Genomic DNA, 14,359 nt, shown 5'->3' on the forward strand with positions numbered 1-14,359 from the left:
GCGCATTGAAAGCACGGGGGTCAGAGCCAAATAACTCCCTGCCAGAAATAAAACAAAATAAAACCACCCCCGTTAACGCACCGGGGCGGAGTGAAAGAGCAGACACAAAAGCCCGAGTTGCGCGGGGAAAAGGGGGACAAATGGTGGAAACGGAGGCTTTTTATTCTCATCAAAGTGTTCAGCCTTCACACCCGGGGAATGTCGGAGATAAGTGATGCGCGCGAGCTGTTTCCCGGCCCAGGAGGCGGCGCACGGTGCCGCTCAGCGAGGCTACCTGGAGAACAGGTCGGGGGAAAATTAATAATTATCATCATCGCTAACACCAACGGGGAGCAATTCATCATCAAGCCCTTTCCAGCGCTATCATGTCGGAGCAGAGCGTGGTGCAGCCAGATACAATTATGCGGCGAGCTGCGGAGGAGGGAGAGCTAATGCGCTTTTGATGGGGTTTATTCACGCGTGCGAGGCGTCACACTCGACCACCTCAAGCTCTCTAAACCCCCCCCCCCCCCTCCTTCTCCACCCGGCGTCTCCCCTTATTCTGTGCACAACACACACCAATGCCAACGAAACTCCCGTTCCTGTTATTCTGCTTTTCCCTCAGAGTTTGACGTTCCGCCGCACTGGAAACAAATATACAGGGTTTAATTAGAGGGGAAGGACATTACTGCAGGAACACTCACAGTCACCTACATAAAGTCAACCGGCAGAAATGCTGTAGAAAAGTGGTAGCCTATCATTAGTTAAAACAGAACAAATATAGCCTTTCTTGCTTCTCTTAGAAGATGATGACAACACCTTTTGTCTTAAAAATAACTAAAAATAACCTATTTCAGGTCATTTGTACAAATAAGTAAAAATTGAGCCTCCCATTATATTCAAGAGTATTAATGAACAATGGAAGAATCACTATGGTTATGGTGCTATATGCTCTCCATTTATATTTTATCATCTAAAAATGTATAATAAAAACATTTGAACTAAAATAGATAGTCCAGACAATAAATGCACTGTAAAATCCAGGACTGGATTAGCCATATGGGAGCTTGGGCACATGCATACCTTCCTTTAGCTTGGTGAAATCAACAGTGCATGTTTAAACACTGATGTGGTGCGTGGGTTTGTACACTACTGACTCTAGTTTGACACTCTGCTGGAACTAGTGTTATTAAAATAGCCTCACATTAGAGTAACTATTAGTCTCCCTCACATAGCAAAGCACAATCATTCATGCAACAGAATAATTTATGAGCACATTACAATGCAAAACAACTGTATGCATCATGTACATGAGTATTTGTGTACATTTGTGTACTTGGAATGGCAAGGACATGGTTAAACTTGATTCTACAGCCATTGTGAACCAGTTTTCCAAAACATAGCATCTTTCTCCCAAAATCTTTAAACTTTTCTCTCAATTATATTTTAGGCCATCCTGTACATACTGTTCTGTTAAAACAAGTGAGTTTTATCATGCCAATAAAAGTCTTAATGTGGCCACCAGAGAGGCAGCAACAAAAATAGAGTAAGAATTGCAGAATTGTTTGCACTCAAACTTCACTTCCCTGCTGATAAACTATCAAGCATATACAGTAGCCTCTTTTTGATTACTTTGGCGCATTTTTAATTATAAGAAAGTCAAAATTAGGCTTGATTAGATTCAATTAGGCAAGTCACTTTAAATGAATGCATTTGCTAGATTGCGATTACTACTACTTTACGACAACTACTGGAGGTCAAGATCTAACAAAGAGTAACTTGTATGTACAAAGGAAGTTTAATTTGCAGAAAATGAACATTTACTGCACCACACTGAAACGCCACTGACTTGATTTCACCTTATGGGTCTCAGCAGCTCCCTAGTCCAGGAATTTGGGATATCTAAAGATGTCCCATTGTCAACATTCACTGGAAATGCAGAGCCAGTCTCTGAAGTCATCAGAAATGCAGGATGAGCGCGTTTCACTGCGCTTTTTAACAGAAATAATATGTACAATGATCACAATGAATCATAACAGAAGGGGTGAGTAATACAGTGATGCTGTTAATAACTAAATTTTTATTGCACAACCACCTACACTTTCGTTTAAAAGATTTGTAAATGTTTTTCATAGACTCTTTTGTCCAACAAGGCTGCATTTCTTTGATCAAAAATACACTAAAATCAGTAATGTGAAATATTACTGCAATTTGAAATAATTGTGTTCTACTCTAATATATTTTCAAATGTAATGGCAAAGCTGAATTTTCAGCATCCTCACTCCAGTCTTCAGTGTCACTAGATCCTTCAGAAATCATTCTAATATGCTGATTTGGTGCTCAAGAAACATTTCTTATTATTATCAACATCAAAATCAGTTGTGCTGCTTATATTTTTGTGGAAACTGATACTTTTTGAATAGAAAATTCAAAAGTACATCAAAATAGCATTAATTTGAAATGTAAATATTTATTAACACTGCAATCATAACTTTTACATTTTTAATTTAAATTAAAATTAAAATTAATTTTTAAAAGAACTTAGGACTTGCTAATTACAGCTGATACTTTCACTCCTTATAACTAACTTTTACCTATTGCTTTGTCTCCATTGACATTTTACAAATATGGAGAAAACAAGCATTATGCCTCTTTACTTTCCCCCCACATACTGTAAGATCATTACCAGTATTGTTCTTGTCACAGCTTGAAGTAACATGAAGTGTCCTTAAGGCAAATCACCACTGACGCAAACATTACGCACAACCATCAGATGAGCTTTAACTGCAGTGCACAAGATGTGCCATGAGCATTTTATACCTAATATACAAGCTCAAGGACATCAATATTAGCTGCCTTTTTCTAGCAAAGATATTATCTTGAAAGGAACAGTTCACACAGAAATGAATTTACTAATTCTCATGTTGGTCTAAACCTGTATGATGTTATTTTTTTTTGAAGCACAAAAGAAGAAACTCTCATGAATGTTCACGCTGCTCTGCTGCCAACAACATTGCTCCAATGAAACCAAAAAAACACACACAAAAAAAATTAGTACATATGACCCTTTTAAAAGCATAAGGCACTGGTTCTTGCATGTGTCAAATGGCTGCATTGCACCAGATCGATTAAGCTGAATCGACATTGTATTATTCTATTCAAATGGTGATGAATTTTAGTGACTATTGACACAAAGCTATTGTACAGTTTCAAAGGACTTGGAATATATACTACTGTTCAAAAGTTTGAGGTAGGTAGGTTTTTTGAATGTTTTTGAAAGAATTCTCTTATGCTCACCAAGTCTGCATTTATTTGATCAAAAATACAGTAAAACATTTATTGTGAAATATAACTATTACAATTGGCCTACTGTGTGTTGTGAAACTGATCATGAATTTGAAATATAATTTCAGATAGTTTTACTCCGTCTCATTTTTAATTCCAAGAAAGGAACTAAAGTAAACAAGCATCACAGCTTACCCACTTACTACTACTTTGGCCAAAAGTGAGCTTAAAGATACATATTGAATTTATCAAAATCAATCTGACACATTTAGGAGTGACACATTTTTTCTGGTGGGAGGTGAAAGAGAACGTAGTAGAGATACTGAGAGAGAGAGAGAGAGAGAGTAAAGAGAGACTGTCGTCCCTGTGGACAATGTGAGCCGAGGACCAGTGCAACTGTAAGAGCGAGCGTTATTTGTCTTCCGCCGGCCGAGCACGAGAGCGCAGGGTAGCGCTGTTCATTTAATGCAAGGTTAGGCAGCCTGATGTGATGAATGGACTGTCGGCAGGAGAATAAGTCCATGCACTCAATCATGGGGACGACAGCATTTTCCCTCCGTTTTTGGGGTGCCTCCATAATTACATGACAAAGCAGTGCAAAATAGGGTGCTGAATCCCATCTATGACTATAAATGGAATTTTCCTCATTAAATTCAAGGATATTTAAAAAAACTGCAAATTGCTTGTACCTGCCTTCTATCTAAAAATAGAAGTTTTTAAACGGGGAGGAAATCAGGATGTGCTTTTCCATTACTGGAGAGCGGCAGAAAAATGAGATGATGTTTACAAACTCCATTAAATCCAGAGTAACTCGGAGAAGTGAAGGGAGATAATAATACAGTATTGATTAATCCATAAAAGCTATAACAAAGAAGCAGGAACAATAATGCTGGGACAAAACTGGGAGACAAAAGAAAAATTACACTTGAAATTTCAGTTGCTTTTTTTGCTCTTTCTCTCACCAAGTCTCACTCTTTCACTGACAAACACACACACATACTCTCTCTCGCCAGAAAATACACCATGGTGAACTAGCACACAATATAGCTAGAAAGAAAGGAACATATTGTCTGGAAAGGAATAGTTCACACAGAAATGGATTTACTCACCCTCATGTTGTTCTAAACTTGTATAATGTTATTTTTCAATGAAGCACAAAAGAAGAAACTCTCATGAATGTTCATGCTGCTCTGCTTCCTACAACAGGCTGTTCAAGATCCAATAAAACCAAAAAACACTCCATAAAAATAGTCCAAATGACTCTTTTAAAACCAAAAGGCATTGGTTCTCGCATGTGTCATAAATGACTGCATTGCACCAGCTTGAATAAGCTGAATCGACAACTGTATTTTTCAAATGACGTATATTAAAAAGATGAATTTCAGTGACTATTGACAAAAAGATATTGAATGGTTTCAGAGGAAAATATAGCCTACTTTGAATATATACTACCATTCAAAAAGTTAGGTGTTGGTAAGATTTTTTTGAAAGAAGTCTCTTATGCCCACCAAGGCTGCATTTATTTGATCAAGCTATATAATCTACTTTTTGGAAGTTTTATGTTTTGCTCTTTTTGGAGCCTGACAGACATGACAACAATACAAATTTACACAAGGGTGAGTAAATAATGATAAGATTTTTGTATCAGATGTTCCTTTAATAACCTCCCACCTTATTTGATCTCACACATGGAGACATGCGGTTGAATTTTGGCCATTAAATAATTAAAGTAAACCTTTCACTGCCTGTCTTTACCTTCACCTGTAAGAAACCTTGTCTGTCCATCAAACCAGACTGATGTCTGAGCTCCCTGACCCATCCCAGCCAATCAAACGGCCAATCCATCTTCCCACCCCTAATTAATCTTCACACCTGACAACCTTGATTAGCTCTGAAGATTGAAGTGTGTGTAAGACAGGTAATAATCACAGTTTGTTTGTGAGTTGTGTTAGAACTAAATGCGTGTTTGTTTGTGTGTGTGTGTTAGAAGTTGGAACTACTCACTGTACAGAAGGTGCTGGCCGTTATCTTCAGACTGAAGTCTACAGTGAACTCCAGCTCAGACACAGTCACAGAGCCACAGTCAATAGTCTAGAGAGGGACACACAGACACACACACACAACTTTTTCAAACATAATGTTGCTGAATAAAAAGTTGGGAGCAGTAGAGGTCACAAAAATACATTTGTTTCATAAAAATATTATGGTCATCCCATTCCATTTAATATAATTCTGAAACCCCACAGTCAACTTTGTCGTTTGCTGTTAATAACTTTTTATATTATAGTGGTTCAACTTCAAGGAACAGTTCATCCAAAAATGAAAATTTGCTGAAAATGTATACACCCTCAAGCCATTGATGTAGATGAGTTTGTTTCTTTATCGGAACAGATTTGAAAAAATTTAGCATTTGTAACGTACTTGCTCACTAATGGATCCTCTGCAGTGAATGGGTGCCGTCAGAATGAGAGTCCAAACAGATCACGACTCCAGTCCATTAATTAACATTGTGAAGTGAAAAGCTGCATGTTTGTAATAAATCCTACCGAAATTGATAATAATGCTTCCTCCGGTGAAAATGTCCATCCCCTTTGTCCAATTACATCAAAATCCACTGATATAGTTGTTTAGAACTGGTTTGGACTGTTTTTGCTTATAATCAGCGCTTAATCGGTGCAGATTTCTTTCCTGACTTAGGCACTATGACTTTTGTTTCTCACAAACATGCAGCAATGGACTGGAGTCATATGGATTACTGGTGGATTATTGTGATGTTTTTATCAGCTGTTTGGACTCTCATTCTGACGGCACCCATTCACTGCAGAGGATCCATCGGTGAGCAGGTGTTGTGATGCTAAATTTCTTCAAATCTGTTCTAATAAAGAAACAAACTGTTTGGATGGCCCGAATGAGAGTACATTTGAGCAAATTTTCATTTTTGGTTGAACTATTCCTTATAGCAAATGAATGTGAACACAACAAACAATGAAAATACAGGTTTTTCAGGGTTTCTCAGACAGTTAAACCTGGATGTCTATTCTAGACATTCATTTTTTAATTAAAGATTACATTTTAATATATATATATATATATATATATATATATATATATATATATATATATATATATATATATATATGTGTGTGTGTGTATGTATGAGTGTGTGTGTGTGTGTGTGTGTGTGTGTGTGTGTGTGTGTGTGTGTGTGTGTGTGTGTGTGTATATATACACACACACACACACACGATAAAATGGTAAAACAACAACAACAAAAAAAAAATTATAAAAGCCTTTAAATATATTAAAGCAGTGAACGTGGCACGTTTAAGAGGAAGATGAGTCATTAAACGTTGTAAGAGAATTCCACGCTAGAGTGTGTTCATTTAATGGAATTCTGACCACCGTTAAATTGCGTTATTGGTGTGGGTCAGTGAGATAATGGAAGTAAGATGTGCAATGTTTCTGCACAGACAGGAAAAGATTGATTTGTGCATTGAATTTTCATTATTGCTTATGTCTGAACCATTTTATGATCAAGGTCAGGGAATATAATGAAATTCAGTTCCCAAGGTTGAACATATGGGTAAAAATTTGTAAATTTTTTCTGATAAGAAACGGTAAACTGCAAATGAAAGAAATCAGCAAAAAAAAAAAAAAAAAGAAAAAAGGAAAATTACACTTGTGTTCAGTCTAGTCAAAACATGTACAGTATATCTACTGGTTAATCACACAACCTAATGCTAGCATACAGTAGCTTTCTTGGAAACATAAAATATCAGATTCATTCGTGACATCTTCCTCTTAAATATTTTTTGGAACAAAACTTTTGTAAGATAGTGATATACATGACACTAAAGCCGGTATAAGGAAAAACTCCATTAAGCAGCATTAAACAAACACAGCATTAAGCATATGTGTGTGTTTGTAAGTGGACCCAAGGCCATGGCAGTGGTAAGTAATGAAGATTACTAAAGAGGATGTTAAACAAGGATTAGAATAATCAATCAGCCATTCTGTCACAAACGGTCTCTGAGGCTTTACTTCCTCTCTCACGATCTGTCATTCTCTTCATCTTCTGGCTTGACCCTACCTAAATTCCTTCCCCTCCTCCCTCCATCTCAAAACGAGGCCACAACACAGGAAATTGGCTTTCTGTCCAGCCCAGACTCAATTAATTAGGGATTCAGGTGATCTAATGATTTGCACTAAATCCAATAAGACAGAAACCATTATATAGCCTAGTTAAAAAGAGGGTAGCGAGATTAGTCAAATGTGTAGGGACAGTTCTCCCAAACATGAAAGCATCATGGTATAAATCATCATCCACTTTTGTTTTATGAAAGAGAGCAGCTTGGACATTTTCCAAAAACTCCTTGTTGGTGTTCAATGGAAATTCAGAAAGGTTTCAAATAACACAAGGATCAGTAAATTATGACAATTTTCATTTTTGGGTAAACTATTATTTTAATATCTAGAATTGAGATACACTACCATTCAAAAGTTTGGGTTCGGTAATTTTTTTTTAAAGTTTTTGAAAGAAGTCTCTTATGCTCACCAAGGCTGCATTTATTTGATCAAAAATACTGTAAAAACAGCAACAAATAAAAAAAAATAACTGTTTTTTGATATATTTTAAAATATAATTTATTCCTGTGATGCAAAGCTGAATTTCCAGCAGCCTTTGCTCCAGCCTTCAGTGTCTCATGATCCTTCAGAAATCATTTTAACATGCCGATTTGGTGCTCAAGGGATATTTATTATTATCAATGTAGAAAAACAATTGCCCAGAAATTAATATTTTTGTGGAAACTGTGATACATTTTCATTCCGGATTCTTTGAGGACTAGAAAGTTCAAAAGAACAGCATGTGTTTAAAATGAAAATAATAAATGTCTTTAATGTCACAATTTAATGCATGCTTGTGAATAAAAGTATTAATTTCTTTAAAAAAAAAAAAAAAAAAAAACAGATCAGAAAAGTAGTGTATGGAGCCCTACTCATCTAGACTTCTGTGCTGTGAAATTATTTAAAATAAATATATGCATTTACATTTTCGTTTACCATGGTTTTATTCAATTCGACTTGAGGAACATTACAAGCACAAAAGACAATATGTTTTACCTGAAGACACACTATTAAATCTTGATAGATGGCACACTCCATCGCTCCCCAAGGGGACATTCAAAATTAACTAATCATTTCGCTGATAATTCCCTTCAGACTTTTCTAGAAAGACTCTTCCCTTACCTTAATCACTGCGGGCTCTGAAATGACCGTCTCGGGCTTCAACACCTCCACTACCACCTCTGGTATCACAGCCTTCTTCATACACGTCATCTTGAAGTCATACACATTGTCCCAGAATGCAATGCGTTCACTGTGTTTCTGAGTGTCCCCCACCGCCGCCAGGCTGATATTGCAGCGGTCTGGATAAACTGAGATGAAAGATGATACACGAAAGTGAGTTAAAGACATAAACTGCAGGGCTTACTTACATATGATATATGTACAAAGTCAAATGAAGCCCTCACGAGTCAATACTTCACATGACAAGAACATTATTCATTTAACAGACACTTTCTTATCCAAAGTGACTCGCGGTGCATATTTTACAACAGTCATACTTTTGAATTGAGCTCCTGAAACACACCTTCTGGGGTTTGAACCCACAACCTTTGGTGTACCGGTCCACAACTTCAACCACTAAGCCATGTCACATCCATTAAAAGATTTCTGTGCAGCTTTTGAGATCTCTGGTGCAGTGGTTCGCTCATATGATCTAGACATATCTGGGCCATACAGCTCCCAGGGATGCTGGTTCGAGTCCATTAAACTCGAAATGACTCCAATTAAATGTCCTACATTTGTAAACTTTGACTGCATATTAACTTGTTGTCATTAAATATACCAGCTCTGAGTGTTTGAACAAACTCACTGGCATGAATCAAAGAAGGAAAAGCTTCCAAAACTACTTTTGGAAGCAGTTTGAATGCACCACAGTTATGACAAGGCATAAGGAAGATTAATGCAATAATCAAAACACGTTACAAACAAATATAATTTAATAGTAAATGTGTTCAAAATACACAGATGAAAAGCCAACCAAACCAAAGACCTTTCCAATTCAAGCTGAATCAGGATAACATAACTAACAACTAAAAATATGACTAGCTTTTACGAAAATCGTGCTTTTATGTAATTGAAAGCTAAAGCATAACAGACGGCTGGTCACTGTGTGGGCGTATTAGACCTCATCCTTTACACAAATGTGCAATAATGAGCACATCTATCATGAAATGGTAAACCACAGCCTTGACGGCCTCTTTCAGTAATGTTTCAGTCGTTTCCAGCACTCGTAAATGTCCCTGTGTGATGATGGTAATGGTTACCATGCACATGCTTCTGGCAACAAAAAAAATCTAAATTCAGCTGATGGTCATAATCGTAAAAACTCTGCATTCATCAGTTCTTAATGTCCGTTACATTTGGCCATCAAACACAAACTCATGCAGCTGCTGTGCATTTATTTCACATTCCAGGAGAAAGCAGACGTCAAATATCTATACTACCAATAGGAGATCATGAAAGTGCAAATCCTTGTTTTCCCTTTTTAATAATTTCAACCGTAAGAGTATTGGAGGAGATCAGGGTAATTGTAACACTAAATATGTTCAATTACAAACAAGCTACAGTGGTCATTTTTGTGCTGTATGTATGAGGTAACGTTCTCTCTGTGCTTGACAAAAAAAGAAGTGATTGCATCATTGACGAATGTCTGTAGCACTAGTTTTAAAAAATCTTTGAAGTAGTTATTTGATCTATTTTAAGATAAAATGTATTTAAATAAAGAGAACTAAATGCATAAATATTTCTGATAGCTAAAAGAATTAGTATCATACAAAGGTATAAACAATATTAACTAAAAAAAATACATTAAAATGTAAATATGAATTTAATTTTGAGTGAAAATTGAAAGTGACTTACCTGTTTAAACAAAGCTAAAAATAATAAAGTAATATTTTGTAAAGAAATTAATACCCTTGTTAATACTTTTATTCAGTAATGGATCCACAAAATAAACCAAAGTGACAGTGATGACGTTTTTTATTTATTTGTATTTTATAACTTTTTTTAATCTATTTCAAATAAATGCTGTTCTTTTTAACTTTTGTATTTGTCAAAATGCAAAAAAGACATTTTCACAAAAACATTGTGAAAAAACGGATCATGTGACAATGAAGACTGGAGAAATGATGCTGAAAATTCAGCTTTGTATCACAGGAATAAATTCAATTTTTAATTCTATTAAAATTTAAAACACTTCTTTTAAATTATAATAATATTTTGCAATATTACTGTTTTTAATGTATTTTTGATCAAAGAAAGCAGTCTCGGTGATCACATTTTATGTTTCAAAAACAAAAAAAATCTTGAATGGTATTGTGAAATGTAATATAATATTACATTTTCTATCTGATGATATTACATAATCGAACACGGACAAGGAAAGCTTTCTTTCTTGTAATTAGATGTTATAGGTTCAGTAGTGAGACCTATACAATACCAAAAACAGCTTTTTCAGATCGGACAGTACCGTTAACTCAGTCCAAGAGACAGAAATGCATGATGGACTACATCTCACCAACTTTGTCTGACCTTTAATCAAGGGTTAAAGGTGTACATTCACTCTCACGCGCCATAATAAAGTGTGTGCCATCAAAATCTCGTCTCCCATGTGACAGGATCGTGACTGGCGAGTTATAACCTCCAGCCTGTTCCTTAAAGCCTTCGCTGTGACCCTGCGAGTGTCACGTAGGGTGAAAAACCACACACACGCACACACCTGGAGTGGATTTGTCACCTCATTTTCTCTGATTGGTAGAGCTATGAGTGATTGTCTTGGGAGATGCAGGTGAGCGCTGATTGGGTGCTACACGGGACTGTCCCGCACCTGAGCGCGAAGCGGAGGATAGAGAGAGAGAGAGAGAGAGAAGAGGGACAAGGGGGAGGCAGTGTCCCAAGATTCATAGCTTTGACATCTGCGTCCTTCTCGACTCGGTGCTCATGGCCCGTTTGTCAAGCACCCCCCTCCGGTTCCTCTTGAGGGCAGCCGTGAAGAAGAAGAGGGTAGTGGGAACAGGGAGTGGAAAAAAAGCATCCAGCGATGAGAGAGCGAAAGCGCGGGCCACGAGAAAGGTTAATAATATGAGGTATAAAGGAGAGATGAAAGAAGAGAGAGAGGGAGAAACGAGGTTATAGTGGCAGGGGTAAGTAATGTTGATCTGACACAGTGCAGAGCTGCCACATGATGGGCCATTATATCAATCTGCTTCACACCAGGTATACATGGCTGCGGGCTTTCCGACTGAGCGGAAAAATAGAAACGTGCTGCCTCACTGGACGAGACAGTGCTGTTCAGCCTCTGTCTTTCAGTTTCTGGAGTTCCTAGCACATATATGGATTTAAAATGTTCAACATTTATTTTCCTGGAAAAATGTGGATGGCTCATCCTAGATGCAACATATTTGTGAGCAATAAAATGACGATGTACCTCCCCCTAATACAACATGCATGTATTAAGTACAAATAGTTCATGGCTGTGACGTAAATAAAGCCTATTGCCTTTTTTTTTTAATTTCCTAAAATAGAAAATATGACAACACAGGAATGAAAAGTAGTCTTGTAAGCAATTTCTTGTATTGCAGCAGACTATTGTTTTTTAAATAAGTGACGATAGCTTGGAAAAGTCTTGAAGTACTTTAAAATAGTCTAAAATAAACTTTAAATAATCTTTATATTACTTGAACTACAAGAATATGTTTTATTATTTATGATGTTATTATTTAAATAGGATATTTAAAATACTTAAATTACTATATCTAATCACTAAATCTTTTTTAAGAAATTAATACTTTTTTTAGTAAGGATATAATGTATATTATTAACAAACTATTTATATTTCAAATAAATACTATTCTTTTGAAAAAGAAAAAAAATCATGTATCATGATTTCCACAAAAATATCAATGTTGAAAACAGCTGTGCAGCATAAAACTAATACGAAATGTTTCTTGAGCAACAAATCAGCATATTATCGTGATTTCTGAAGGATTATGTGCCACTGAAGACTGGAGTAATCTTAAAATACATTAAATTAGAAAACAGCTACAGTATTTTAAATTGTAACAATACTATTTCACTTTTACTGTATTTTGATCAAACAAAAACATCTATCTAAATATCTATCTAAATACATAGTACTTAAGATCAATTATTTGGAGCTTGAAAAGTACAAAAAGAACCGCTAGTAGAATAAAAAGACGTCATAAAGTGGAATCATAATCATAACTAGAACCGTTAAATTCCTTACAATTCCCATCCCTACCCATCCTCAATCCCATGATGCCGTAAAGATCAGGAGAGTGTAACATCTCCTGTGTCAGGATCCTTGAAGTTATAATTCATCCAGTCAGCGTGTGCACAGTGCTGCGTACCACGAACCTCCTCAGCATCTGTTCACTTAAACCTCCACGGTGGACAAGAAAATGACGCAGAGCCACTAGACTCGTGCAGAATGTTTAACATCCACTTCCACTCTGTCCACGACCTTTGGCAGACTTTAGTTTCCCGAACAATGAAAGAAAAACATGTTTGTTTTCTGGTATCTAGAAGGTGAGTGCCCAAGGACTGTTTAGCTATTCAGCACTTGGTATAATTTATGTTTTATTGATGCAAATCAATATGTAGTAAAAGGCAGAGTAGCATGCAGGGTGTGAGATAAGAGAGAACACCTGGAAAACACACAGAGCATTATGCTGTAAAATACGCAAGTGTGAAAGGTAATTCTACAAAACTGTCGTGGTGGCACAACTTTTACAAATATAAAAGGCGTAAACTGCACTAAATTATAGTGAGCTGAATGGATAGATAGATAGATAAATAATAAGTAAAAATAAAATAAATCTATGTATCTATTTATGGCACATTAACATGCCTCCACGTTTTCAATGGTCATGGTCAGGATAAAGGAGGAGGCAAAACAATGTTCAACACTACACCATTTTCTTAATAACACCTCCTTAAAATTTCCCTGCAGGAGAAACAAACACACACGCTGACTCATCTTTCATCGTTTCGGACAGCCCTGATTCAGTCTGTATGAAATCCTCCTATTAAAATAAATGAAGTCTGTTTGATAGACCTTGAAAATAAAAGCCCACTATGAGGGATGGGCTCACTGTGTCCCATAAGTAAAAAAAACTATAGGTAGGTCTGGCCAAGTACCTCCCAGATACCCCTAATCTCACAATGAGAAGGTAAAAAGGCTGAAACATGCACATGTGACTTACCCAAACCATCTTCTGCGAGGTACCGATCCCTTGCGTACAGCACAGAGTCCAGCATTGACTCAAACAGCAGGAAGTAGCCCTAGAAAATCACAAAATTGGGGGAAAACTTTTTTAATATTTAAAGATACGCATATAGAAGGCCAGAGATTGCACTGTAAAAAAAAATGATAGTGATTTTAACAGTAAAAGACTATAAAACTGTTACAATAAAAACCTGCTAACTGGTTAACAGTAAGTTTCTGTACTATATACGGTGAATAACTGTAATAGATCTAACCTTACATTTAATGTAATTTTACAGTAAAATTCAGTTAAAATTGCATTTTTTTGGAAGTGAAAAAGAACAAGTTATTATATAATGACACTTCACATTTAAGGGTTTTTTTTTCATTGAAATAACGTTTTTTTTTTTGTTTTTTTTTCTTATCAGTTTTGTACATTAGGGTTTTATCTTACATCTAACGTTGTTAAATTAATGTTTATTGCATTATTTTAGTATCATGTTACCATGATGGTGTTTAGTATTTGTGTGAATGACACTATGCACCTTTTATATATTAGTATTGAGCTTCTCAGCTTGTGGAAAAGCTGCTTGTGATAAGCAATATCATTTTTTGTTGTCAGCAATGGTATAAAACATATGAGTACTTCAATAAGTTGGTATATTAACATTATATCAATTAATGAAAAGGTATTTTACCGTAAATGTCACAGTTTTTTTTTTTTATAGTGTACATGTAATATTC

The 14,359-nt window shown here is 36.0% G+C and overlaps 1 protein-coding gene across 2 annotated transcripts in view; it reads right to left on the reverse strand.

Annotated features, from left to right (window-relative positions):
• prmt3 (protein arginine methyltransferase 3) overlaps positions 1-14,359 on the reverse strand; it is a 49,696-nt gene that overhangs the window by 11,387 nt on the left and 23,950 nt on the right. For both annotated transcript variants that reach the window (XM_058782806.1, XM_058782805.1), the window contains exons 11-13: positions 13,614-13,692; positions 8,512-8,699; positions 5,269-5,355 (exon numbers count right to left, since the gene is read on the reverse strand). In XM_058782806.1, coding sequence (XP_058638789.1) covers positions 5,269-5,355; positions 8,512-8,699; positions 13,614-13,692 — 354 coding nt within the window. The remainder of the gene's footprint in view (positions 1-5,268; positions 5,356-8,511; positions 8,700-13,613; positions 13,693-14,359) is intronic.

This window comes from Onychostoma macrolepis, chromosome 07, assembly GCF_012432095.1.
Source record: "Onychostoma macrolepis isolate SWU-2019 chromosome 07, ASM1243209v1, whole genome shotgun sequence".
NCBI lineage: Eukaryota > Metazoa > Chordata > Actinopteri > Cypriniformes > Cyprinidae > Onychostoma > Onychostoma macrolepis.